This window comes from Chrysemys picta, chromosome 17 (assembly GCF_011386835.1).
Source record: "Chrysemys picta bellii isolate R12L10 chromosome 17, ASM1138683v2, whole genome shotgun sequence".
Taxonomy (NCBI): Eukaryota; Metazoa; Chordata; order Testudines; family Emydidae; genus Chrysemys; species Chrysemys picta.
The window spans coordinates 4,538,710-4,566,155 of record NC_088807.1 but is presented as its reverse complement, the minus strand read 5'-3'; the positions used below and the strand labels follow the sequence as shown (position 1 = coordinate 4,566,155).

The window sequence follows — 27,446 nt, the reverse complement described above, 5'->3', positions numbered from 1 at the left end:
TTTCGAATCGTGACTTCTTTTTACCATTAGTGGATGTAACACAAACAGAGTCCCCCCCCCGGCCAAGCAAAGCAATACACCGCGCTCCCCGAAATCGAGCTCCCCCACCCAAAAAAATGGCCAGTGATGGGGGCAGAATTCACCCCGCCTGACAGCCTGTAAAGCATTTCACAGTTTAAAATTGAAGTCAGCGGGCATGGGACCCTCCTGGCGCAGCCAGAGCTGGAAGGAAACGGGGAGACAGGAAAAGGAAGATCTCCCGGAGAGACGGGAGATTGGGGACAGATCTGGCTCCAGGCAGGTGAAATCAACGTAAACACAAAGCGGAGGAGAAGGCGCTGCTGCGGAAGATGTCAAGCACGTGGGGAACGGGCAGGGGAGGCGGAGTGGGACGGGCAGCGCTTAAAATAGGTCAAGCTGGCGTCGGGGGGGGCGCAGGCTGGCATGTGGGATGCAGAGGCTGATTGAATTTCAATAGGGAAGGGTTCTGGGGTTACAGGGCGAGGAGATGGTGGAGCTATAGGGAGAGGACATGCCAGGCTAATGGAGTGTGTGTGGGGGTTATAGGAGAGGATGCGCTAGGCCATCAGTGTCAATTTCTAAAGGCTCACAGAGGAGTCACCCCATCCCGACAGACTGGGGAGGGACCTGGCTCCACCACTCCCGCCCTTTGCTGGGGGAAGCCAGACTGCAAGAGGGGGCTACTCAACGGTGCCCAGAAGTCTGGCGGGCAGCCCCCGGCTGGCTGCCACTCACGTGGGTCCACGGGCCGCCCTCAGTTCTGCGGGGGCCCTCTAGGGGCACAGGGACGGGGCAGGTTTGGTTGGGCTCCAGGGCCGAGCTGTGTAGTGTAGTTAATATCCTGTTGGCTCAGGCGTGAGGAGAGGGAGATTTGGAGGGGGGAGGAGGGGGGGTCTGTCCGCAAGATTAGACACGGCCAATCACAGCCCCGCTCCTGCTGGCGGAGGGCAAAGCAGCAGGCGATCGATTTTCCAGCTCGCTGGCTCGTCAGCGCGACAGTCACCAAACAGCTGCGTAGCCGGGCGAGAGAAGCAGGCGGCCCAGCGACGCCAGGAACCGGGTGGGCTCTGCAGGCAGGGCCACGCGGGGGCTCCGGGTCTCTGGTCGTTACTGGTGCTCTTCCTCCTCCTCCCAGTCCAAGCCAGGTCCAGTTTGCAGCCGGGCGCAGTCTGAAGCAAGCACCAGGCACGTGTTCGCCCTGGCAAAGGGCACCAACTAGTGACCCTTGTCAGTTCCAGAATGAGGGGCCATGGCACGGACCAGGTGTCTCTTCTCTCTGGCCGCAGGGGCGTCAGCGGATCTTTGATAGGTCTCTTGGTGCGACCGCTGTGCCAGCCAGGAGCGACGTCGGAGAAGAGGGCACCGGCACGGGCAAGTCCTGGCACTCCATCCGCCTCAGCGGGTGCCCAGCTGGGGGAGAAAACCCTGAGTGGCCCCCGCTGGAGTCGAAGAGGCTCAGGGAGGACGCGCTGTGCCAGGCACTGCCCCTGGCAGCAGCTGGGATGCCCGGTGCAGCCACCCGGAGAATCCCACGTCCAGAGTTGCCGCTGAGCGGCAGTGTGGCGGTGTCCCCGCCCCAGCGCCCGGTGGCGGATGCACATGGCACGTGGGTTCCCTCAGGCTCTCTGGGCTGGAAAGAGGAAGTGTCCCGGTCTTGGCAGCAGAATGCGAGGGGCCCCAGAAGAGCCAGACGTTCTCCCTACCCCATTCCTGCCCCTGTCACTGCCAGCCACCCATCACTGCCACCTGCACCCAGAATGCCGCCCAGCCCCCACACAAAGCTCCCGGCCTGCCTTCCCGTATAAAAGCACCCCATCCCACTTAGATCGACCCCCCTCGCCTCCTCCAGACACCACCCCTGAAAGACGGGCACCCCCACAAGAACCCCATAACAGGTGCGCCCAATACGTGTCTGCCTGTCACTCCCCACTCCCCCCGAACCATTAGAAAACCACTTGCACGTGTCCAGCCAGCGCCGCTCCCCAGCGGGACAGAGGCCCGGAGCAACCTAAAGCAGTTTCCTTCCTAATCCAGTCCGAGAAAGAAGCTGATCCGGGTCGAGGTGCATTCTGGTCTTCCTCCCCAGACGGGGGCACTCTCCTGGGGCTGCTAGCAGGGGAGAGCTCCCCAGTCCGTTAAAGCCCGAGAATTAGAAACTTAAAGGTAATAAAATAATCTTTTAACCATATACAAATATATATATTAAAAGAAAAACCACCAGCAACTCTCCTTCCCCGACGGGCCACGGAGGGAAGCTGGGCGTATCCTGCAGCGCGACGGGGCGGATTCCTCTCTCACTCCATCTTGGACATTTCAAATTTCGTGGTCACTATTTCCTGGAGCCGGAGAGAGAAAAGGGCCCTTGTTAGGTCCCACGGGGAGGAGAAGAGTCACCCCCATGCCTAGGACGACTCCTCGCTGCTTCCAAGCTAAACGCGGACACCAAAGAGATCGCTGCGTGTCGGCCACCTCTGGGGTGGGGCACGGCAGCTGATGAACGGGGACCGAGCTACACGACGGCAGAGGGCAGGGAGCGAAGGAAAACCCTGCGCCCGACTAAAACGGGAAGGGGACACAGCGGCAGAACAGAGTCACCCGGAGAACCCAGAGCTAGGTAAGCGCCTGGCTCTTGTGAAGGGGTTGATGGGATCTTGGGTGATCATGAGTGTCAGTGCCTCTGTTTCCTAGCAGGTCAGAGACACAAGAGAACAGCACCCCCTAGTGCTGCACTGCGAGGGGAGCGCGCCCCCTACCCTGCTCTCTGCAGCACAGCGCCCCGTAGCGCTACACTGGCTCCGAGGGGAGGGGACTCACTGCCTTGCCCTCCGTATACATAGGTGCTCTTTGGAGTGGGCAAGCTAACAGGCGGGTTCAGGGAGGAGACTCTCTGGGGCTCTGAATAGGAAAAGCAGGGTTACCTCATCGGAGTCCAGCAGAGGGGGTAGCACCCTGCAAGAGGGAAGAGAGGCAGGAAAGGTTAGTCCACGGGATTAATGCACGGACCGACGCAGGCCCTCTGAGGGACAGACGGATCTGCCTCAAGCCCAAGGCGTATGGGGGTCCCAAGCGAGGACGTGAAAGGGATCTTACCCCTTGGGGAGGGGGAGGAGAATCTGGACATCGTCCGAGAGGAAATTCAGCCAGGACGCTGGAGCCAAATATCCCAAATCCTACAGCACGGACCAGGGGATATTGCTGGAGAGGGTTTGGGGGGGGGGGGGGGGGTCATTTCTCACCTAGGTATTCGCATCTCCTGCTCCACAGCGCCCCCTGGTGCCGTACTGGGTCATTATGGACTCCAAGGGGCGAGCGCCCCCCACCCTGCTCCACAACGCCCCCTAGCGCCATCCTAGGGCAATGGGGTCAGCACTGACTCCCAGGGGAGAGTGCCCCCTACTGAGCCCCCTGTAGCACAGCACCCCCTGGTGCCAGACTGGGGTCAGTACAGCCTCAGAGGTGAGCAGCCCCTGCTGATACCATTTCTCCAGCACTGGGCATTTCCCTCGGCGGTCTCCCACCCAGGGTCCAGCTCCAAACGCGATTACCGTGACAGCTAACAGGCCAGCAGCCCAGCGCGGCTATAAAGAGCATGCCAGGCAAAGGCCCTGCGTACGAACAGACCGTCCTCCTCACAGCATCCCCCCACGGGGGAGCCCCCGAGGGTCGCGCGAGAAGATCTTAGATTGCCCCGGACGGAAGGGCCAGGCGACCTCAGGGATCCCACTCAAACCTACACGTCAGCCATAGACGAGGGGATGTTTTCCTCCACCCATTTCAAATCTTCATCCTGCAAAGAAAGGGGGTGGGGGGGGGGGGAAACAGGTAGTGAGTGCTGGAGTCCTGGGGAGCATCCCCCAGATTGGGCGCATTGGCCTGAAGTTTGCAATACCACAAAGAATCCACTGACTGGGAGGGGACAGCGCCCCCTAGAGCCACTGGGTGGTGAGTGGCAGCACCCCACAGCACAGCGCCCCCTAGTGCCATACGGGCGTATTGGGGTTAGCTCACCCCTGGCCACAGAGTCTCCAAGGCCGATCCCTGCAGCGTATTGGGTCTCCCATCCACATAGTAAGCGGGTCCGACCCTGCTTAGCTTCGCAGCCCCAAGAGGAACGCAGCCTGCGGTGCTACAGCTGCAAACCCTGTCTGGTTGCGCGCTGGCGGAAGCTGTTCACCCTGACTCCCCCGTCTGCAGCCATGAGCAACTTCGGCAGGGCCGTTAGGGGCCTAAAGGCTCCGATTTGGGGCCAGGAGCGGCACCCGATTCAGAGCCTGTCGCTGGAGAGGTGGAGGCCCCTTTGGGGAGCCACGAGCCGGATCAGCACCCCGAACCCCATTCCTTACCACTCGGCTGCCTTTGAGGATCCCATTGGCTTCATTTTTTGCACCCCTCATCTTCATCCCTTCTGCAAAACAGACCCCAAACCAGCGGGTCAATGAGGGAGCAACTAGGAGCAGACCCCCACCCACCTCCTGCTGCAGTTGCCCGGGATTCTCGCATTTCATTCACCGTCTAGTGGGTCGGCAAAGTCATTTCAGCGCCACAGCTGCTGCTTGGTTTGATCCCTCCCCTACCTGGCTGGCAGGGTTCAAAGGAGCCACTAGCAACAGAGGTTTTGGTTGGAAGCCACCACTGCCCATCGAACGGGGCTGACCCAACCCCACCGCTGCACCGCACTCTTGTGTCTTCGATTGCGGGGATCTTGGCACGCCACTTAGCCTCACAACCCCTCCCCATGTTTCCTCTACCTCACAGCAGGGGACGTGACTTTCCGACCGTCACACAGCAGATCAGTGACAGAGCCAGCCTCCCTTGTTCCAACCACTAGAGCCCACTCCCCCACCAGCTCCAGGAAGAGAAGAACCCAGGAGTCCTGACTCCCAGTCCTCCCTTGTTCCAACCACTAGAGCCCACTCCCCCACCAGCTCCAGGAAGAGAAGAACCCAAGAGTCCTGACTCCCAGTCCTCCCTTGTTCCAACCACTAGACCCCACTCCCCCACCAGCTCCAGAAAGAGAAAAACCCAGGAGTCCTGACTCCCAGTCCTGTCACCACTCCTCTGACCCTTATACAGCACTGCCTACCTCCTGCTTACATAGCTGGATTACTGTCCAACATCCTTATCTTTGTGTACAGGGCAAAAATAACCTTGCCCCCTATATATTCCCCTAGGCACATACATACACCGTGCAGAAGCTATGTAGGTAGCCAGTGCCAGACATCCAACCCTGTGGCTGGATCATTTCCTGGTTGTGATAATTTAGAGCCCTGCTAAGTTAAGGGGAAATCAAGCTCATGCTTCAGGGAGCAGGGGTCAGGAAGGGCTTCGCTCACCCTTTCCTGCACACCCCACGTTGGTATACGCCAATAACCAAATTGGTATTATTGGTGTATGAGCACAAGCCAGCCACACGCCAGGGCACCGAGAGAGCAGGGTGAAAGGTAAGGAGCAAAGGGAGTCACTTGAGTTCAGGCCAGTTTCTTCCTACCCTGCCCCAAGCAACGGACACCGGAGTCCAGGGTCTGGGGGGGAGAATCCTGTTAGATCCGACTTACCAAAGGCCTCGTTCACCATATGTTCCTCGTCCTCGTCCTCTTCCTCGCTCCCTTCATCCACCAGCGGCACAAACGCGTATCTGCCGAGATAGCACAATGGTTCACAAATGCACAGATCCCATAGCCAGGAGGACCACTGTGTTCATCCTCCTGGATTACTAGCCTAGGCAGAATTTGATTCTTTTTTAAATAATTTCAAAGGGTATCGATGTTTGTTTAAGCACCTTCCCCCCCATCATTAGCTACAGTAGAACCTCAGACTTATGAACCCCAGAGTTACGAACTGACCGGTCAACCACACACCTCATTTGGGACCGGAAATACACAATCTGGCAGCAGCAGACAGACACAGACACACACAAAGCAAATACAGCACAGTGCTGTGTGAAACAAACTACTGCAAAAATAAAGGGAAAGCGGCATTTTCCTTCTGCACAGTCAAGTTTCAAAGCTGTGTTAAAGTCAACATTCAGTTGTCAACTTTTGACAGAACCACCAGAATGTTTGGATCACAGTTGCGAACGTTTCAGAGTTATGAACAACCTCCGTTCCCCGGGTTCTGGAACGCTGAGGTTCCACGGTATTTAAATTTTCACAGGTGTGCAAAATTCTGGGTTTTAAGCATGTTTTTTATTTAAATGTTCACTGTTGTGGGAAATTATGGGGCAGCGGGGACAGACAATTATTTAACGACAGATGCTAAGGTTTAAAAAGTGACGTTTTTTGTAACGGTTAAAACACCAACTGTCAATATCACCCGTCAAACCATGAGTAAATGGCTTGAAATCAAACGCTGATACGTTCTGAAGCAGCATTCGTCTTCCTTTTCCCAGCTGTATCTTTCAGTTCTCACAGATGGAAACGTTTTTCTCGCTGGTTTGCGTATTTGCGGTGAAATCAAAGTTTACTGGCATTTACCGATCAAAACCAAATCCTTACAGGGACTTCCTTAAAATAACTCCTGTTTGAACTAGGGCAGATCTTTCAGAAGACCATGCCAGTTGCAGGGATATTTTTTTAAGGGGGGGGGGCATCACCTGGGGGTGTAATACCCCATGGAGCAGGGCAGGGGATGCAGCCAGCGACTGGGTGGAGATGTGGCTTCATCTTAGCCACCAGATCTGGACTGGCTGCAGGAACGGCTGGGCGGGTTATACGGGCGGTTAGACCGGTTGCTGACAATGGTCCTACGGGATAGTGCGTGTGCACGAGGGGAACCAAATAATGGCCCCCTTAGCGCCACGCTGGGGTACTGGGGTCAGCAGTGGCTCAGTGGGAAACAAGATCCTTCGCCCCACTCCCCCATCCCAGCTCCCATCTTGAACCACCCTTCCCCCAACAACTGACCTCTCCCATCCCAGCTGCCCTTCCCTGCTGCCGGGGACCAGCCTTTCTAACCGAGGCTGGATCCGAGGCGGCGGCTCATCCCTGGAAAACAGGCCGAGCGCAGCTCTCTGCCAAGCCCCAGTCTAGATGCTTTCACTGCCCCCTCTGCCTGGGTGTTCGGCACTGACGTTACCGACGACACCTGGGTTGGAGCCTTCCATTCCCAGTCCCGAGCGCCTGGCAGAGCATAGCCCGGGGGGAGGGGGGAAAGGGGGAGGGGTCCAGGCACCTTTGGTTGTTGGCCGAGGGCCTCCACAGGAACATGATCACCAGCAGGATGATGGAGAAGAGGAACCTCCAGAAGGCGTCGTCGATCCACAGCTCCCGCCAGTCCTGGGAAGGGGCAAGGGAGCAGCGGGAAAGGGAGTGAGCCGGGGGAGGCAGGACAGACACGGAAGCCCCCTCCTCCCTGGGTCGTCCTACCGCGCCCCTGACGTTCAGCCACACAGCCTCCCGTTGGAGGCAGGAGAGTTATGGAACAACGGGGAAACTGAGGCACGGGGCGGGAGTGCCTTGCCCAAGGGCACCCAGTGAATCAGTGGCAGAGCAGGGAACAGAACCCAGGAGTCCTGATTCCCAGCCCCATGTGGGACTCAGCATCCCAACAGTAGGTGCTGCAGACTGCGGCCGGTAGCACCCCAGGAGGTCGCAGCCAGCCAGCCACCAGGGCTGGGGGGTTAGACGCTGCAGCGCGGATCTGCAGCCCCATGCGGCCTCCACAGCCAGCCTGGGCCCAGTTCCTCCCCAAGGGACCCGACCTCCCCCAGGCTCGGCTCTTGTTCACCGGTACTGTGCCGGCCCGACTGCCCGTGGCACCCACAAGCAGCGCCTGGCTACTCACCGACTGGCACTTGGTGAGCCGGAAGGTCTTGGTGGTCCAGATGATGAAGATGACGGAGGCTGGGGAGGAGACAGGCTGTTACCAGGGCGACGGCTGCCAGGCGGGTCCCCCCGACCCCTCGTTCAGCTTTACCATCGCTACTGGGGCTGGGGGCATTCAGTGCCAATCATCCCCGCCCGGGCACAGACTGATCCGGGGGCACGGCCGCTCAAGAGCCCGGGAAGGGATCCTGGTGGCCTCCGAGCCCTGCCCCGCGGGGTCCTGCGCGCCGGGAGAGGGGGCCCAGCTCTCAGTGCACTCCCCCCAGCGCCCCCGGCTCACCGATCACGGCGAAGATGAGGGTGTTGGTGAAGTGGCGGTACAGGGACAGCTTCACCGTGTTGCGCCGTAGCTTCAAGAGCTTCATGGTCTGCACCAGGCTGATGAGGATGTGTGGCCCGTTAAGGGAAAAAAAAACGGGGTACGCCAGGAGGATATGGGGGGGGAGGGCGGCTTCACCTCCTCGAACTCGCTACAGCCCACGCGACCCTCCCCCGTCCATTCTATGGTGTCTGACCTGGGCCCCTCCCCCAGGCATGCCCCATAAACCAATGGGGACTACTGCAAAGCATTCTGGGACACCTCAGATGGGGGTTGGGGGGAGTGTCAGCGTACAAGGAGGCCCGAGAGAATTACCTGTCTCAGGCACTCGGTAGCACACAACACACGTCCCCCATGCCCCACACCCCGAAGGCCAGGAAATGGTTAATAAGCATCCTCTGCCTCCTGGAGCCCCTCCCACCCCAAGAGGCCTAAGGGGGGGGGGGTGAGGGTCATGACCTCCATTTTAGAGACAGGGAAACTGAGGCACAGTCTGCCCCCAGTACTACACAGCAAACCCTAGGAATACGATCCAGGAGTTCTGACCACTTGCCCCCCCCCCGCCACTGCACAGCTGGGGATAGAACCCAGGAGTCCTGCCTTGCAGCCCCCTCCTGCTCCAACCACCATAGCCCAGGCCCACCCAGCATTGGGGATACAACCCAGGAGTGCTGACCCCACGTCCCCTTGCTCTAACCACTGGACCTCACACTTCTCCCAGAGCTGGGAATAGAACCCAGGAGCCCTGACACCCAACCCCCACTCCACCGCTCTAGCCACTAGACTCCCCCCCCCCCCCGAATGGAATGGAACCCAGGAGTCCTGCCACCCAACCCCCACCCCACCCCACCGCTCTAACCACTAGACCCCCCTCCCCTCCCAGAATGGGGAACGGAACCCAGGAGTCCTGACTCCCAGCCCCCACCCCACCGCTCTAACCACTAGACCCCCCCTCCCCGAATGGGGAATGGAACCCAGGAGTCCTGACGCCCAGCCCCCACTGCCCAACCAGTCCTCAACCTCCCAGTGGCCGGAGCAGTGGGACGCGGAGCCCGGCGGCGCTGGGGACCCGGACAGAGGAGGATGGGAGCAGGCTAGTGAGCGCGAGGGGAGCGTGAGGGGAGCGCGAGGGGAGGCGAGCGCGAGGGGAGGGGAGCAGGAGCGGAGCAGGAGCACGAGGGGAGGGGAGCGCGAGTGGAGCGGGAGCAGGAGGGGAGCGCAAGAGTGAGGGGAGCGCGAGAGTGAGGGGAGCGGAGCCGTGCCGTGCGGCCGAGCCCGGGCAGACCCGCGGCGGCCCAGGATATCCACCAGCAGAGGGCAGAGTCCAGCATAGCCAGGGGGATGGCAGCCAGCAGCACCAGGTCATCCTGAGCCTGGAGAGGGAAGAAGAGAAGCAGAGACCGGTGAGCAGAGGAGGGGGGGGAGGAGGGGTCGCCGGGGGACAGCACAGACGGCCACAGTCCAACCCACCTTCGCACAGCCCCCCCCGTGGGGCAGCCGGTTAGAGGACAGGAGTCCCCCACCTACAAAGGTCAATCAGAACACTAGCCCCACCCCCGAGGACAATCCCCCAGCTCGCCCCATCCCTCCCTCCCACAGGGAGCCCCAGGGCAAACCTCCCCCTGCTAGGCCCCGCCCCCAAGGCAAGTCCTGCCACAGCTAGGCCCCGCCCACTGTGGGGCAAGCCCCACCTGGCCCCGCCCTGCCTCTCACAGGGAGCCCCAGGGTGACCCCCACAGGCCAGCCCCACTCCAGGCACCCGGTGGCCGGAACCATGAGTGTCGGGACTTTCCCCTGGCTGCCTCCCCCCTCCCCCAAGCGAGCCTGCTGTGGGGTGGGGGCCGGGGCAGGAGGAAGGCGGCCCCGGGGGCGTAGGGTAAAGGATATCCACCAGACGATGCAGGAATCGACAAAAGCCAGCGCAACGTTGCACACCAGGGTGGTCGTGCTACCCTGGTCCTGGGCAGCGGGGAGGGAAGAGCCAGACGCTGAGGGATCATGGAGCAGGGCCAGCCAAGCCACCCCACGCCAGCCCAGGCCATCCCCCAAGTAAGCCCCGCCCTCTCCCCAGTTTAGCCCCACCCCCAACCTGCAGTCCCAGCAGCCAGCCCCTACCCACACGCCTCCCCAGGCCGGGGACGAATCCCTCTGGGGCTGCCAGGAGAGAGAGCCGTGCCCAGCAGAACCAGCTGTCCCCAGCAGGGCAGTGCCCCGAGGATGCCCCCCTGCCCCTCCGCTGCATCCCTCCTGCTCCTGCCGCCCCCAGAAACAACTGCCACCATAGCCCCGTTCAGAGGCACCATCTCCCACCCGCCGCGGGGCAGCCGGGAGCTCCAACGAAGCGCCCCCATCGCTGTGACTGGGGCCGTGACTCCAGGCCGCCCATGGCTGATGGCCCCCCCCCTCTCCCCCGACAAGGTCCCCACTTACCGATTTCACCCGCAGGACGCCCTCAATGATGGAGAAGAGCAGGTACATCAGGCCCACGCCCACCACCCGGTTCAGCAGGGCGCCCAGCCGCGGCCTGCAGAGATGCACAGACAGCAGGGTCGGGGTCACCCACGGGGCGGGCAGGCCAGGGGAGAAAGGAGGGGCCTCTTCCGTGAGATGAGCCGCCCTCCTCCAGCTTCCCCCACCCCCCCGACGCCCGGAACGGTCACCCCGTCCTCCACACACATGGGCTGACCCATCTCCAACCAGGGCCCCCGCCCCCCAATCCGAGTGGCAAGGCACGGAGCCGCTCCCCACAACCCATACGAAATGCACGCTACTCTTCCTGCAGGGAGGGGAAGGTGAACTCTCAGGCTTCAGGGCGTAAGCGGGTCCTTGGCAGGGGTCAGGAAGGAATTGAACTGCTCGTTCCTGGAAGCAGCGTTACTCAGGGATCATCCCCCAGGGTTCATGGGCTAATCTGCCACGCATCACTCTTAAGTCTCTTCCACTGGTATTGTCTCATGCACTCTCCCTGGCCCCCCCACCGCCCCAGCCCCAGGTACTCACTTGACAATGCCGTACCCCAGGCTGGCGATGATGACCAGCACTCGGGCCAACATGCGCTTCACGGCGCACAGCACTTCGGCGAAGATCACGGCCCCTTGGACTGGAACGGGAGAGAAAAGCAACGTCACCACGGGGCGGGGAACAGGAAGGTTGGGGCACAAACCATCACCCCCACCTCTCCCTGCCGTTCACAGATGCCCCCTGGATCAGAAACCAGAGCCAGGAGCCATTTCAGGCCCGTTACATCAGTCCCATGCCACCCCCTAGTGGGAGCTGGACAGAAGATGCAGAGACGGAAACAGACAATCTGGCCTCGTTCCATGCAAGGAACAGGGGTAGGGCTGGGGGTCCGGCCTGGATCCAGCCCACAGGCTGTATGTATGTGGCTGGCACGACCCTCAAGAAAACTTCCAAATGGGAACCGAGCGCAACTGAACCCGGGGTGTCTGGTGACAGCGTTGGAGGGGAAAAGCGACCGTGACTCGCTCGCTGGCGGAGCAGCGCTAAGGCCAGATGACGACGCTTCGGAGGCGTGAACTGGGAGCCGCGAGGAAACGCAGAGGGGAGGAGAGGAGACAAGGAGGGTGGCAAAGGGGGAGCACTCTCAGCGAAAGGGGAACAGATTTTCCCTGCATTTGATGCCCAGCAGGACAAAGCAACAGCGCATCAAGCGCAGCGTAAGGATTATGCAGCGGCAGTGTTCTCCTGTCGGTCTCTACGCAACCCGGGGGGGAGCCGCTGGGCCTGAGGGCAGCAAAAAAGGTCTGGGATCGGCCCTGAGAGGGGACAGCGCCCCCTATTGAACCCCCCCCTTTACTCCCCTAAAAGCATTGTTACAACTGACTGCAAGGGGAAAGCGCCCTCTACTGAGCTCCCACCTGCTCCCCCAGCAGCACAGCGCCCCCTAACGCCTCGCTGGGGTCAGTGCCGAGAGGGAAGGGCGCCCCCTACTGACTCACCCCCAGGTCTTCCACCCACGTCCCAGCGAGGCTGAACCCTGCTGGGCGGGAGCGGCGCCGGGGCCCGGAGCACGTACCAGACACCCCCTGGCTCTGGAGGCTCTGGAACTCGGCGTAGAAGACGGCCTTCTCCAGCATGCCCAGCAGGATGACGCCCCCGATCCAGAACTGGATGCGCAGGATGTCCCGCCAGTAGCAGGCCAGCAGCCCCAACCACAGCACCCCGTAGAACACGTATACGATGCACATGGCCATGTAGAACTGCGGGGCGGGAGAGCGGTGCAGATGACGGGCCTGATCACAGGGGCAGGGCGGGGGGGGAGGGGGCCCTCCTGGCTGCCCAACACCTTCCCCCTCCCCCTCCCCCCCCCCAACCCTGCGGCCTTGAGATCAGCCCTGATCTGAGGGGCCGGCGCCCCCTAGCGCTGCATTGGGGCCTGCAATGGCTGTGAGGGGAGAGCGCCCCCTATTGAAACAGCCACGTGCAGCACAGCGCCCCCTAGCACCACACCGGGGCTGCAGGGGAAGCGACGATTGAAAAAGGAAAGCACCCCCTAGTGCCATAATGGGGCATGGGGGTCAGTCCTGAGAGCGCCCCCTACTGAGTCCATTTTGCAGCACAAAACCCCCTCCAGTGCCATGATGCAGCACTGACGGGGGAGCGCCCCCTTCTGAGCACCCCACCCCACTCTGCAGCGCCGCCCAACACCACGCTGGGCTCAGAACCGGCCCACAGAGGCTACCCCCTATGTCCCTTCCTGCAGTACTGGCATATGCCCCAGCGGTCTCCCTTCCCGGTACCAACCTGATCAAGCCCTGCTTAGCTTGCAAAACCAGCCAGCATCCCAGCTCATGGTGCTAAATGAGAATGCGCGCAGTGGGGTCAGGCAGAGCTGGGTGGTTACCCACAATGCACAGCACCAAGGGGCAGAGGGGCTGGCAAACCCACTCGCCAGGAGGCCATAAAACAGCCAGCAGCGAGAGCCGGCAGCAGCCCCAGGGAAGTTCCTGCAGGGAGCCCAGCCCGCGGCGTTCCTGGGGAGGGGGTGTTAGCACAGCCATGGAGACCCCCGGGCTGCGCTCCCCAAACCGTGCCAGCCCTGGGGGTCGGGTCCCTCCCCTGAGCCTTGACCCCGCTCCTGCTCACTCACCGCCATGAGGGGCCACTCGGAGGCGGAGATGTACTGGTAGTGAGGGTGTTTCATCCGGACGTCAACTGGGGAGGGAGACAACGGAGCTGGGCGCCGAGAAGCAGCCAGAGGCCAGGGGCCCGCCCGCCCCAACAGCTGTTCTCCAGCTGTGTTCGCCGCCCCCTCCCCCTCCGGGCCCCCCTCCCTCCACCAGCTGCCCCCCCCCCCTCAGCCCCCTTCCTTCCGCAGGGATCCGTCCCGTTCCACCCAACCCCTCCCCCTGCTCAGCTCATCCCCGCCCCCGCTCTCCCTGGGACAGCCTCCCACTGAACCCCACCACTCACCCTGGGACAGCTGCCCCTCCCCCACATCACTCCCCTGGGACAGCCCCCTCCATCCCCTGGAACAGCTGCCACCCACCCACCCCACTCTCCCTGGGACAACCTCCCAGCCTGCCCCACACTCCTCCTCCCCCCACTCATGCTGAGATGGCTGCCCTTCCCGCCCCCCATTGCTCCCCTGGCAACAGCCCCCCCACCCAAACCCATGGGACAGCTGCCACTCACCCACTTCACTGGGACAGCCACCCCACCCGCGGCTACACCCTCTCCCTCTGGGACAGCTCACCCCCCACACACACACACACCCTCACTGCCCCAGACATTCCCCCCTCCCCGCCCTTCCTCCATGTCCCCTTCCCCTAGCCTCTCTACCCCCACCTCACTCCCCGACACTCCCCCCTCCTACCCACAGACACCCCTACTTGCCCTGCAGCAGCTACCCGTCTCCCGCCCACACCCTGTTCACCTGGGACAGCCACCCTGCCACACCCCTCCCCCACCATATCCCACCCCACACATCCACTTCCCGTGTGGCAGCTCCCCCGCCCCAGCCTGTTCCCCGGGACAGCTCCCCCTCTCTCATAGCTCCCTCAGGGAGAGTCACCCCTTCCCCCACACAGCTGTCCAGTTCAAGGGGCACCAAGACCGCTGCTTCCTCAGTGATTCGAACCCAGGCCGTGGCAGTGGAGTGGGGAAGCTGCAGCCACCTGGCTCGGGCTGCGCTTACTTGTGAGCTCCCAGTTCAGGGCAGCTTTTGGGTCCTTGCTCTGCCCCTCAATCTTCAGGATGAACATGTAGGGCCCGTCCTCCCAGGTCTCGGCTAAGGCATACAGCTGCAAACAGACAAGCCCAAGTGACCCACAGGGGCAAACCTTCCACCCTCCCCCGACCCCCACGCTGGCAGAGCAGCGGACACAATCAGGGGTTCTCACTCCCTGGGATGGGGCACTCGTTAACCCACCCAGCAACAGCAAGAGGGAGAAGAGGACCTAGGGTGCGGGCTGAGCAGCGCAGAGGGAGGAGCCCTAGTTGCAACCTGGGGAGAAAATCTAACCTGCAAACTACTCTCTGTTGATTTCTATGTTGGAGGCAAAACCCAAGGGGTGGGTGGACAAACCTGGGATTATAAATACAATTTTGGATTAGCCAATGACATACTCGAGCAGTGCTGATTCTACCCAGTAGGGGGCAGCAGAGCGTACTGAGGAACCCTAGCTAGGGCAGTATTTGCCAGGCGGCACGACAGGGACAGAGACGAGCTACCCGAGGCTGGATCCATCCAGTCCTACAGACACAAGCAGCTCCTCGAACGCAACCCTCCCCATGACGACAAGCACTCCATGGGATCGGCCAGCTGTCGCGGTCACCAACCTCTGATTTGTCCTGCCTCCCTGCTTTTAATTTCTTGGTTCCGTCAGTCTTTCCCGGGCCCAGTTTCTCTCCCTGGGTCTCGCTCGGCTTCCCTGCCGCTTCCGGATTTTTGCCAGGCGGACCGGCCAATTCAGCAGACGACGACTTCTGCTTCCCTGCGGCATCCTTGGGCTGCGCACCCACAGTCCCGCGCCGCTGGACCCCGGTTGTCTGCTGCAGAGTGCAGAAATTGAGAGGCAAGAATGTATGTCTTTTAGAAGATTCTATGGGCAAAAAAAAAAATGGTGGTGGTGGAGGGTTACGCTCTTTTCAGGGCATCTTTCTGATGGATAAAGGCCACCAAAACCGCTTTTATTCTGCTGCAGACATTTCTTCTATATTAGAAATCCAGGTCTTCTTTAACTCAATTTTTAATCTTGGGAGACTAAGGACAACTGGAGATCGGTAGGGTTAGGACACTCAACTGAGAAAGAAAGCAGGTTTATTCGGACTGTTTCAAGTGTGGTTTCACATTTAAACTCAAACAGATTGAACAACTGGGAGAGCAAGTCTTTGTTAAATACACCATTCGTTGCTAGGACAGCTCCCAGTCCAGATCTCCAGGACTTCCAAGGAGACATCTAGCGTAGTTAAGGCATAATTGCTATTTTTAGGGTAGGCACGCACACTATTATTATTTAAATTGAAGACACGCTCCAAGCCCATTTACCCCTCATTAAGAAGCAAGCAAAGGCATAAAGTGCGCTGGTTGGAAAACAGATGGTCTGTCCTGTGAAAAATAAACACATCAGAAAATACTTCATCCCAAATCGGGGCAAAAAGCCAAATTTTCTAATTTTTTGCCAAACAAAATTCTGGAAATAAAATGTTCTGGGTCAATCAAAATGTTTTGTTTCAAGAAACTCAAAACATTTTGATAAAAACTCTTTTATACATAAAATACAGGACATTTCTAAACCCAAAAGTTTTGATCTTTCATTTTGAAACAAGTATCAGGGGGTAGCCGTGTTAGTCTGTATCTACAAAAACAACAAGGAGTCTGGTGGCACCTTAAAGACTAACAGATTTATTTGGGCATAAGCTTTCGTGAGTAAAAACCTCACTTCTTCAGATGCAAGAAAAATATGCATTTTGAAACAGAACATTTTAGAAAAACAGTAATATCCCAATTTTTTCCTCCTGAGAGGAAACGCTGTCGAAATCTGTAAGGTTTTGCCCAAAACGCCAATTTAATCAAAATGGCATTTTCCAACAGAAAACTCTTTCCATGGAAACGTTGAGATTGGTTCTAGGTTCAAATCCCAGCTGACTTTTTTACTTGACTGGACACCGTTAAGAGAGTAAAATCAGAACCACCCTTCTAGCCACTGTACAGGACTTGTTTCAAAGCACCTTCCTGCAATTAAAAAATACGGACAGAACGGCTGGTGCAGTTATTATTCAGTTATAGGTAGTGGGCAATGGAATTTCTCTCTCTGCATCACATCCCGCTTGTAATAAGAGTCACAAAATATTATTCCGTTGCAAACAAGAAATAAAGATCAGCTCATGCATTTAGGATGGCAAATGAGGAAGAATCGCTGCTCAGTTGAAATTGCAAGGGGGGAAGGATAGGGAGGCAGAAGGAACTGTCAATAATAGAATTCAGCGGGGGTACCAGGGCTAGCACACTGATGCTTAGGGAAAATGCTATTGGACCTACAATCAAGACAAGCGGTCAAGACCTCTTGTCATAGAACATCAGGGTTGGAAGGGATCTCAGGAGGTATCTAGTCCAACCCCCTGCTCAAAGCAGGACCAATCCCCAGACAGATTTTTGCCCCAGACCCTAAATGGCCCCCTCAAGGATTGAACTCACAACCCTCGGTAGCAGGCCAATGCTCAAACCACTGAGCTATCCCTCCCCTTACCTGAAAGATTGTCCCTCTACGGACACGGTGCTGCGCTGGGGTCAGCACAGATTCAGAGGGGAGAGGGCTCTCTACCGAGCCCCCCACCAATTGCACTGCACCCCTTATCGCCAGCGCTGACTGTGGGGAGAGCGCCCTCTACCAAGTCACCCATCCTGCTCCCTGCAGCGCAACGCCCCCTAGCGCTGCTCTGAAGTCACCACACAATAAGGAATCAAAGCCCGGTTCCCAAAGCACCCTGGGTTCCCCATCCAAGCCTCAACCAGGGCCGATCCTGTTTAGCTTGCAAGACCTGTCAGGATCCCAGCAGTGCAGCTGCAGGACAGAACCAATGACAGACGGCACGGTTACACTCACGGCATAACCCACTACTCAAACCCAGAGCCAGGGGAGCTCTGCAAGCCCCTAGATCGGAGCAAAGGGTCAAGCCATGAAAGGTGGGGTGATCAGAGCTCTTACCCCAGGGCCAGGGAAGGAGGGGACGTCCCCTACGTACCCCGCATCAGAGGGCCAGGCAACGCCATGCAGGAAGCCCAGAGAACGCCTGTGCTCTCTTTCCCCCCCCCCCCCCCGCCCAAACTCCAGGGGGACTCAACAGGAGCACCCCTCTCTCAGCCAGCTGGCCGCGATGATCGGCCTGAAGCCAGGGCTGTGGGGGAGAAGAGGGGAGCCCGACACTGGGGTTACCCACCTGCAAGTCCGTGAGGCGATCCAGCCGGGTGGGAAGCTCGAAACTCTCCACATTCAGCTAAGGGAGGAGCGAGAAGAGAGTCACCTAGAGCCGCTGGCGCAAAGCAGACAACGGGGACCCCAGCCCCCCTAAAATGGCCCAAGAGCCCCCAGCTACCACGGCCCCCTGCTGTTTCAATCAGCAAAATTAGGAACCACCCCCTCCCCCAACCGACCACAAGCCCCCCTAGCCTCCCACGCAATCAGCCCACCCTTGCATCGGCCCCCCACCAGGACACCCGCAAAGGGGCCAAGACCCCCCCCCCGCCTGCCCCTCCCCCCCCCGAGTCATCAGAGCCACCCCTGCTCCTAAGAGCTCTGTTCTGAGCTCCATTCTCTTCCTAGGGTTCCCAGTCCTCGACCCCAGAGGGAACTCACCTCGAGGGGGACCGCGTGACTGCAGTTGAAGGGTTTATAGGAGTGTAGGATGTACTGGCCGGAGCTTTTCGGTTCCAGCTCGACCCTGTAATTGGTCAGGTAAGTCTCTGCTCTCTTCTCCTGCAGGGGTGGGAAGAGACTAGGACCGAGGCCCAAAGATCTCCCTGCCCAGGGGACACCGCTCACGTGGTTGATCCCAATAGCCCATCACCTGCTCGGTACGCTCCGGCCAACACCCTAGATGGGGGGCAGACTCCTCCCTGATTCCCCCCACCCCAGGGATAGCCATGAAGTTGTGGACCAATGAGCCCAGCAGGGAGGGGTCACATTCCCAGCAGATGAGGCAGAGGAAAGAGATCAACACCTCTCCCACCCACCCACCCCTTCAGTTCCCCCAAAAGTTTAGTCTACATGTGAACACTAGGGAAAATTACTGTGAATTAACCCAGATTAGTTAAACCAGATTAATATAAGAACGGCCATATTGGGTCAGACCAAGGGTCCATCTAGCCCAGTATCCTGTCTTCCGACAGTGGCCAATGCCAGGCGCCCCAGAGGGAATGAACAGAACAGGTGATCATCAAGTGATCCATCCCCTGTCGCCCATTTCCAGCTTCTGGCAAACAGAGGCTATCCCTGCCCATCCTGGCTAATAGCTGTTGATGGACCTATCCTCCAGGAACTTATCTAGTTCTTTTTTGAACCGTTATAGTCTTGGCCTTCACAACATCCTAAGGCGTGACTGTGCACTGTGTGAAGAAATACTTCCTTTTGTTCGTTTTAAACCTGCTGCCTGTTCATTTTATTGGGTGACCCCTAGTTCTTGTGTTATGAGAAGCAGTAAATAACACTTCCTTATTTACTTTCTCCGCACCATTCATGATTTTATAGACCTCTATCATATCCCCCCTTAGTCTCCCATCCAACGGCCCCAAAGCGATTTACGCACAATTAATGATGCCTCACAACCCCAGCTCCCACCATCCCCTGCAAGGTCAGCATCATCCTCGTTTCCCAGAGGGAGAAACTGAGGCACGGAAACGGAAAAGAATTTGCCCGGGCTTATAGGGAGTCACTGGTACAGCTGGAAATAGAAGCCAGGAATCCTGACCCCCCTCCATGCCCCCAGTCTCACGCACTAACCCATCGGATTCCCAGAGTCAGGAATAGAACCTCGGAGTCCTGGCTCCCAGCCCCCTGCTCTAACCACTGGACTGTGCTCCCTCTGGGAGTGTGGCCGTCAAAGGCCTCTATGCTCAGAGTTCTCAGTCCAACCAGCCTGCTTTGAATGCCTCCTCCACCCAGTCCTCCTCTTCTCCCCACACCTCCCAGCCCTTCCCCGCAAGGACACAGAGGTGCTTACGTCTATGTAGACTTCATTGTGACAATGGGAGCTTCGCAGGTACCAGGTCACGTTCAGGGTCACCCCCGGGGAGCACTTCTTCGACAGCACTGCAAAGCAGAGGCACCGTCAGCGCCCGGCCAACAGGCACCCGAGACCCCAGCAACGGAGCCGGAGTCATGACCGGCAAGGGGCAAGGCAGGTCGTTTGCATCCTCAGCAGGAAAAGCTGGGACGACATCATCCCTGGCAGGAGAAGTATGGAGACAGAACGCGGACCCCTTCCCCCACCGCCAGAGCCTGTGCTGATCTGATGGGGGTGGGAGAGGGAGACTAGACAGGATTAGATAGATGAGGCAGTATCATTACCCCCATTTTACAGATGGAGAAACTGAGGCAGGGGCGGGACTTGACCTGTTCACCCAGCAGACCAGCAGCTGAGCCAGGAACAGAAACCAGTTCTCCCAAGTCTCAGTCCAGAGCTCTAGCCACATGGTGGCTTTTTTGGAGAGAGCCTGATTTGCTTGGGTCCCATCAGCACAGGCTGAATCTTCGGGACTCTGCAGGCCCCGGGACCTTGCTCAGTTTGAACGGCCAACCCAGGACTGGGCAGTTTTCCTTTGGGTTTCTCTCGCTTCCTCTCCAACATACAGGCACGAAGCAAAACCAAGCTGCGTTCGGCTGCCCGAGAACGTCAACCCCCAACATGTTGCTGTCACAGTCCCACGTCAGCAAAGTACCTGAGCACATGCCTAACTTGAAAATACATAAGCAGGTGCTGCTGATATCTGATGCTTAAAGCCCCAGCTACCGGATTCACGTGATTAGGTGAGAATCAAGACAAACTGGGAAATGGGACACCCCCCTCCTCCCCGAGAGTCTAATACTAGAAATCAAAACACGAGGTGTGTTTTCATTCATTATTTTTTGATCTCGTAATGTTGGGGGACCCAACTTGCATTTTTTGAACCCCTGAGCTCAGCAACGCAGCATCTCACTAACTTCAGCAGAACGGATTCCATGCTCAAAGCTTAGGTACCCTGCTAACTCACGGCCTATGTTTCGTATTCTTTTGCAATCAAAATTGCTTAAAAAAAAAAAAAGGACACATTTTGTGATGCTTTGGAACATTTTCACTGGGTCCTTAGAACAAGATGATATATATATTATGCAACTGTCAATGTGTGACCTTCACTAAATTCTGGGTTTGTTTGAAATGTAATCTCTCTCTCTCCCTGGAGGGCTGTGTGTCTCGCACAGTAGCTGCTTAAATGACAAATAAAAAAGTAGTGTTTTGATATGATCCAAAGGGCTTTTCAAAATAACATGGTATTTTTAGATGCCCCAGCTCAGTGGGTTACAGAAAACATAAGAACGGCCCTACTGGGTCAGACCAAAGGTCCATCTAGCCTGGTATCCTGTCTTCCGACAGTGGCCAGTGCCAAGTGCCCCAGAGGAATGATCAGAACAGGGAATCATCATGTATCCATCCCCTGTCGCTCATTCCAAGCTTCTGGCAAACAGAGGCTAGGGACACCATCCCTGCCCATCCTGGCTAATAGCCATTGATAGACCTTTCCTCCATGAACTTATCTAGTTCTTTTTTGAACCCTGTTATGCTCTTGGCCTTCACAACATCCTCTGGCAAGGAGTTCCACAGGTTGACTGTGTGTTGTGTGAAGAAATACTTCCTTTTATTTGTTTTAAACCTGCTGCCTATTAATTTCATTTGGTGACGCCTAGTTCTTGTGTTATGAGAAGTAATAAAGAACACTTCCTTATCTACTTTCTCTACACCAGTCATGATTTTATAGACCTCAATCATATCTCCCCTTAGCTGTCTCTTTTCCAAGCTGAAAAGTCCCAGTCTTATTAATCTCTCCTCACACGGAAGCCGTTCTATACCCTTAATCATTTTTGTTGCCCTTTTCTGAACCTTTTCCAATTCCAATACATCTCTTTTGAGATGGGGCGACCACATCTGCACACAGTATTCAAGATGTGGGCGTACCATGGATTTATATAGAGGCAACATGATATTTTCTGTCCTATTATCTATCCCTTTCTTAATGATTCCCAGCATTCTGTTAGCTTTTTTGACTGCCGCTGAACATTGAGTGGATGTTTTCAGAGAACTATCCACAATGACTCCAAGGTCTCTTTCTTGAGTGGTAACATAAAATAATGGGGTCTAAATTAGCTATGTATAGTTGGGATTATGATTTCCAATGTGCATTACTCTGCATTTATCAACATTGAATTTCATCTGACATTTGGTTGCCCAGTCAACCAGTTTTGAGCGATCCTTTTGTAGCGCTTTGCACTCTGCCTGGGTCTTAACTAACTTTCGTAATTTTGTATCATCTGCAAATTGCGCCACCTCACTGTTTACCCCTTTTTCCAGATCATTTATGAACAGGTTGACTAGGACTGGTCCCAGAACAGACCCCTAGGGGACACCACTATTTACCTCTCTCCATTCTGAAAACTGACCATTTATTCCTACCCTTTGTTTCCTATCTTTTAACCAGTTACCCATTCATGAGAGAACCTTCCCTCTTATCCCATGGCAGCTTACTTTGCGTAAGAGCCTTTGATGAGGGACCTTGTCAAAGGCTTTCTGAAAATCTAAGTACACTATGTCCACTGGATCCCCCTTGGTCCACATGTTTGTTGACCGCCTCAAAGAATTCTAGTAGATTGGTGAGGCATGATTTCCCTTTACTAAAAGCACGTTGACTCTTCCTCAACAAATTATGTTCATCTATATGTCTGACAATATTGTTCTTTATTATAGTTTCAACCAGTTTGCCCAGTCCTGAAGTCAGGCTTACTGGCTGTCATTGCCGGGATCACCTCTGGAGCCCTTTTTGAAAATTGGCGTCACATTAGCTATCCTCCAGTCATCTGGTACAGAAGCGGATTTAAATGATAGGTTACAGGCTACAGTTAGTAGTTCTGCAATTTCACATTTGAGTTCCTTCAGAACTCTTGGGTGAATCCCATCTGGTCCTGGTGACTTACTGCTGTTTAATTTATCAATTTGTTCCAAAATCTCCTCTAATGAGACCTCAATCTGGGACAGTTCCTCAGATCCGTCACCTAAAAAGACTGGCTCAGGTTTGGGAATCTCCCTCTTATCCTCAGCCGCGAAGACAATCCTTTCCATTTACTGGAGAGCTCTATTTCTCTAGATTTAGTCTTTCCCTCTCAGGAAAGCTGTGATCAAAGCTTTCAAATCTGGGTGCCTAAAACCAGGCCCCTTAAACTCCATATTTAGGCTCCTAATTAAGGGCCGATCATGCAAAGACTGAGGCATGTACTTATCACAGTTTGTTGGAAGATCTTCTTTGAAACAGTTTCCCATTGGAAAATTCCAATGTTTTTCGGGGAACTGTCTCAACCGAGACGAAGCTTTGTGCAAAACATTGGGAAACCGTTTCGAAAACGGCCAAACATCCCCCAAATGCTGTTTGGACTCTGAAAAGCTCACCCCCATAGAGTTTACGGAGCCCAGCGTTTCAACGCAGCTGAAGCGACTCACCCTGGAGAGAGATCGAGGAGCCATTGAACATCGTCTTGGAGAACACAAACAGGTTCTTGGTGCTGTTCTGAAAAGGCAGGGGTGGGGAAGAGGCGTTTCAGTCACAAGGTAAGAAAACACACGGGGAGGGGTTTTTTGATCCCCTAAACAAACCGATGCAAGGACTCTGGAAATGTGCACTAGTGAATCATCATAAATGAGCCACTCGGAGCAAACTGCTTTGCATATAGCCTGGAGTGGATAAAGTTTTGCATGGCTGCTTCTGGGGAAGGGCAGAAGGGTTACGAAAGAAGCAGAGTTTTATCCCCCTGGCTTGTCCTCAGAAGAGACAACGAGAAAGGGCTGTGTTAGGAGGCAGCATGATGCAGGGGTTAGAGCACTGGTTTGGTACTAAGGAGATCTGCGTCCCATTCCCAGCTCTTCCACTTCCGTTTCCCTTCCCACCCTGTATCATGTCTATTTGGATAAACTCTCTTACTAGGGATTTGTACAGCGCCTAGCACTACAGAGGGGCTTGGCTGGCACCTCTAATAAAAGGAAAGAGTACCAGCAGCTTCTGAGCAGTGGGGCAGAGAGAAGATCAGAAGGCTCAAAGGACTGAGGTCACAAGTTCAAATCCAGCCTGCTGCTAGAGTGTAAAAATAAATGGAATTGGACTGTTTGAGGCAGGGGAGATGGTAGAACGTCCCTTGGGAGACGGCCCACAGGGACCCAGGGGTGATTAGTGAAAGCAACAAGCGCAGCCACCAAAATGTGCTATTGGCTGGAGATCAAGTGACCCACGCAGGCCAAATTCCTGGCTCACTCGCACAGGTGGCCCAGCCAGGGCAGGGCTGGTGGAAGGTCTCGGGTAGGACGTCGATCACGTGGGCTGACAAGCTTGCACCGTTTTTAACAGCATGAACGTGGTTCCGACCAGGGGAAGTCGGCTGGGGAAAGCCAGTCAAGCCTGAGCACGCCCGGCCACTCTCAGTGGAGGATCTCGAAGGACTTTATGAACTAAAATTGAGTCTCAACCTTCCCACCCCAAAGCAGGTGCACCCAAATCCACAGACAGGGAAGCAAGGCGACATGTTACACACAGACACAGCAGAGGAGGCACAATGAGAACCCAGGAGTCCTGACTCCCAGTTCCTCTGCTCAAACAACTACGACCTCACTCTGGCCCAGAACTGGGCAGAGGACCCAGGAGTCCTGACTCCCATTGCTCAACCCCCCCATCCTACTTTGCGAATAGAACCCAGGTGTCCCCACTCCCAGCCGCCTTGTTCTAACAGCTAAATCCCAGCCCCATCCCACTGGAGGCCTAGAACCCATATGCTCCAACTCCCAGCCCCACTACTCTAAGTAGGCCCTGCTCCCACCTAGGGATAGATCCCCAGGGGTCCAGACTGCCCACCCCCAAACCACACTCCCATCCAGGGCTGGGAATAGGATACAGGCACCCGGCCCTAACCACTGCACACACTTGGTCGCAGCTAGGTCCTTCTTTCTGAAAGTCCGATGACGCTGTTATGTATAACGAGACGTCCCCACTGTGCTAAGAACATCCCATTGTCTCCGATACCTACAGACGGTACCAGACTTTGAGGGCTTTCAGCTGTGCACTGATCCAATCAAGAGATCTTATTAATGGACTTATCGCTCACGGGGCAACGAGCAAATAATGACTTCGTGCCCAGATTAACATTAAGTTTTCAAGGTACATATTGACCGAGGTACATTCTATTCAGTCAACATTCAGTTCTTCAATTATTCAGACCAACACTGATGTTCGCCCGTCAACACAAATCCACTGCCCTCTTTGTAAGGTACGTTCAGCGGCTCCCCAGAGGAAATAAGCGGTGAATTTGCCATTACTGCCAGATTGCTCCAGAGGGACAGAAGCGAGGAATATTTGGAATGGGGGATATTAACACACTGTTATTTCCTACTACCCTTTTCCAGCCAAGGAATTCAAAGCCACTTACAGGTGTCAGGGAATTAAGCATCACCATCAACAGTGGAAGGAAAGTATCAGAGGCGTAGCCGTGTTAGTCTGAATCTGTAAAAAGCAACAGAGGGTCCTGTGGCACCTTTAAGACTAAAAGAAGTATTGGGAGCATAAGCTTTCGTGGGTAAGAACCTCACTTCTTCAGATGCAAGGGAATCTGAAGAAGTGAAGTTCTTACCCACGAAAGCTTATGCTCCCAATACTTCTGTTAGTCTTAAAGGTGCCACAGGACCCTCTGTTGCTTTTTAGTGGAAGGAAAGTCTTTTTTCCATCCCTTTTCCCCATTTTCCAGATAGGGAAACTGAGACAGAGAGTGACTCGTCAGTGGGAGGGCCAGGAATACAACCTGCTCCCCGGCCTTAATAGTGACACAAAAAGAAATGAAACACCCTGAGATTCTTTATATTATATAAAGAAGGAAATATTTTCCTGTGTGTATTTTATACTAGGAATCCAGATGGCCGTGGGATCGAGACACTAGACTGGGATCCAAGGGATCTGTGTTCAACTCGATTTACTTTACAGAAGTCATTCTTTGGGCATCAGATCCCAAATAGCAATTTAGGGACCCCAATCCAACCTTTCTCCCTCCCTGTGTCTCTTCTGTCTATTTAGATTGGATGTCCTTCAGGACAGAGACTCTCTCGCAGTCTGCACTAGGCCTGGCACAATGGGGCAGGAGATTCCAGCCACTGCCATTGTACGGTTATCAGAGCTTGTCTGACGCGGGAGACTTCACAGCGACTGGACAACCAGTGGCATTATGACATCGCAAGACACTGAAAGCTGCAGCAAGTCAAAGAGGGAGGGATTTGGAAAGCAGACTGCTTAAAACTTTAGGGCGTTTGAGCACCCCTTTAATCTATAAAGCTATCGCACGGGCCGAAGAAAGAACATCTCCGTTAAAAGAGGCTCACGCACACAGTTAAAAGGCAGATCTCACGGTACACACGCTCCGATCCAAGGAGTGAGCCCACACTAAGGACATTTCCCACCCCTGCCAATGCTGGAAGTCCTAGAACAACCAAGGCTCGTCCACCAAGCAGCAGCAGGAACATGCCTCCTGTCTACACCCGGGCTCCCAGAGTTGCAGCAGTGGGATATTTTGATCCCCCCAGCGGCGGCTGCAGGGGAAGCGAGGAAGCCCACCGCCCTTCCTGATGTGCCCCAGGAACAGATCAGACCTAAAGGCTCATATAAGGGCTCATTTGTTATGAAGAACAAGGCAAACAAGAAACAGGTGGGACAGCCCAGGTCCTGCTCGGGACACCAGCCCTGCCCCTAGTATGGAAGAACAGAGAGGCTCAGAGCAGGGCGCCCCCACCCCCCACTCTATAGGGGCCCCGAGCAGGGCACCTCCTCCTTCCTTCACCCAGATAGACCAATCCCTATATCCCACCTCTATAGGGACCCAGAACACGGTGCTCCCACCCCATTCTATAGGGGCCCAGAGCTGGGCAACCCCTCTCCCACTCTATAGGGGCCAGGCACCCCACCCCCATTCTATAGGGTCCCAGAGCAGGGCACCCCACCCCCATTGTATAGGGACCAGGCGCCCCACCCCCATTGTATAGGGGCCCAGAGCAGGGCACCCCCTCCCACTCTATAGGGCCCAGGCGCCCCCACCCCCATTGTATAGGGGCCCAGAGCAGGGCGCCCCCCCCTTGCGTGCTCCCCTATACATAGGGATCGGTCCCTCCCCTCTATAGGGGCCCAGAAGAATCTGACCCCCGACCTGGGGGGGGGGCGATTGCCCCGAGGCGGAGCCGCTAATGGGGGGGAAGGGGGGAGCGAGCCCCCCCGCAGGGGGAGGAGCCTCTGTCGCGACAGGCCCCGCCCCTATCGCGCCGCCGCAGACTCACGCTGCGGGGGCTCACGGTCCAGCGCCCCGGCTCGGACCCCGCCCCGCCGGCCGCCGCGGGCCCGAGCGCCAGGAGCAGCAGGAGGGAGAGAGGCCGCGTCCCCCCACCGCCCCGCCGCGCGGCCGCCGCCATCCTCTTCCGGGCCCGGCACCACGTGACCTGCAGGCAGGGGCCGGGGGAAAGTGCCAACCCCGGGGAGGGGCGAAACACCCCCCCCCCCCGCCAATCCGGGAAGCAGGGGCCGGGGGAAAGTGCCAACCCCGGGGAGGGGCGAAACCCCCCCCCCCCCGCCAATCCGGAAAGCAGGGGCCGGGGGGAAAGTGCCAACCCCGGGGAGGGGCGAAACACCCCCCCCCCCCCCGCCAATCAGGGAAGCAGGGGCCGGGGGAAAAGTGCCAACCCCGGGGAGGGGCGAAACGCCCCCCCGCCAATCCGGGAATCAGGGGCCGGGGGAAAGTGCCAACCCCGGGGAGGGGCGAAACACCCCCCCCCCCGCCAATCCGGAAAGCAGGGGCCGGGGGGAAAGTGCCAACCCCGGGGAGGGGCGAAACACCCCCCCCCCCGCCAATCAGGGAATCAGGGGCCGGGGGGAAAGTGCCAACCCGGTGGAGGGGCGAAACACCCTCCCCCTTGCTAATCAGGGAAGCAGGGTCCCGGGGGGGAGCGGGGAAGTGCCAATCCCGGGGAGGGGCGTAACGTCCCCGCACCCCCATCCGGGAAGCAGG

The 27,446-nt window shown here is 56.9% G+C and overlaps 1 protein-coding gene across 2 annotated transcripts; it reads right to left on the bottom strand.

The window, feature by feature from the left end:
* Positions 1–26,894, bottom strand: LOC101937244 (transmembrane protein 87A-like). 2 transcript variants are annotated; one of them, XM_065571765.1, is made up of 20 exons: positions 26,722–26,894; positions 22,867–22,933; positions 19,345–19,433; positions 17,982–18,101; positions 17,566–17,622; positions 14,965–15,177; positions 14,321–14,426; positions 13,274–13,338; positions 12,200–12,383; positions 11,164–11,263; positions 10,594–10,687; positions 10,051–10,122; positions 8,125–8,233; positions 7,804–7,862; positions 7,192–7,295; positions 5,577–5,656; positions 4,365–4,426; positions 3,756–3,808; positions 2,940–2,970; positions 1–2,357 (listed from the first exon to the last, which is right to left on the bottom strand). In XM_065571765.1, exons 1-20 carry the CDS (start codon positions 26,851–26,853, stop codon positions 2,316–2,318), a joined length of 1,839 nt encoding a protein of 612 aa, XP_065427837.1. In that variant the 5' UTR covers positions 26,854–26,894; the 3' UTR covers positions 1–2,315. The 2 variants fall into 2 exon arrangements, with proteins under 2 accessions (XP_065427837.1, XP_065427838.1); XM_065571766.1 differs by lacking the exon at positions 10,051–10,122 and adding an exon at positions 9,468–9,536.
* Between the last annotated feature and the right edge of the window lie 552 nt (positions 26,895–27,446).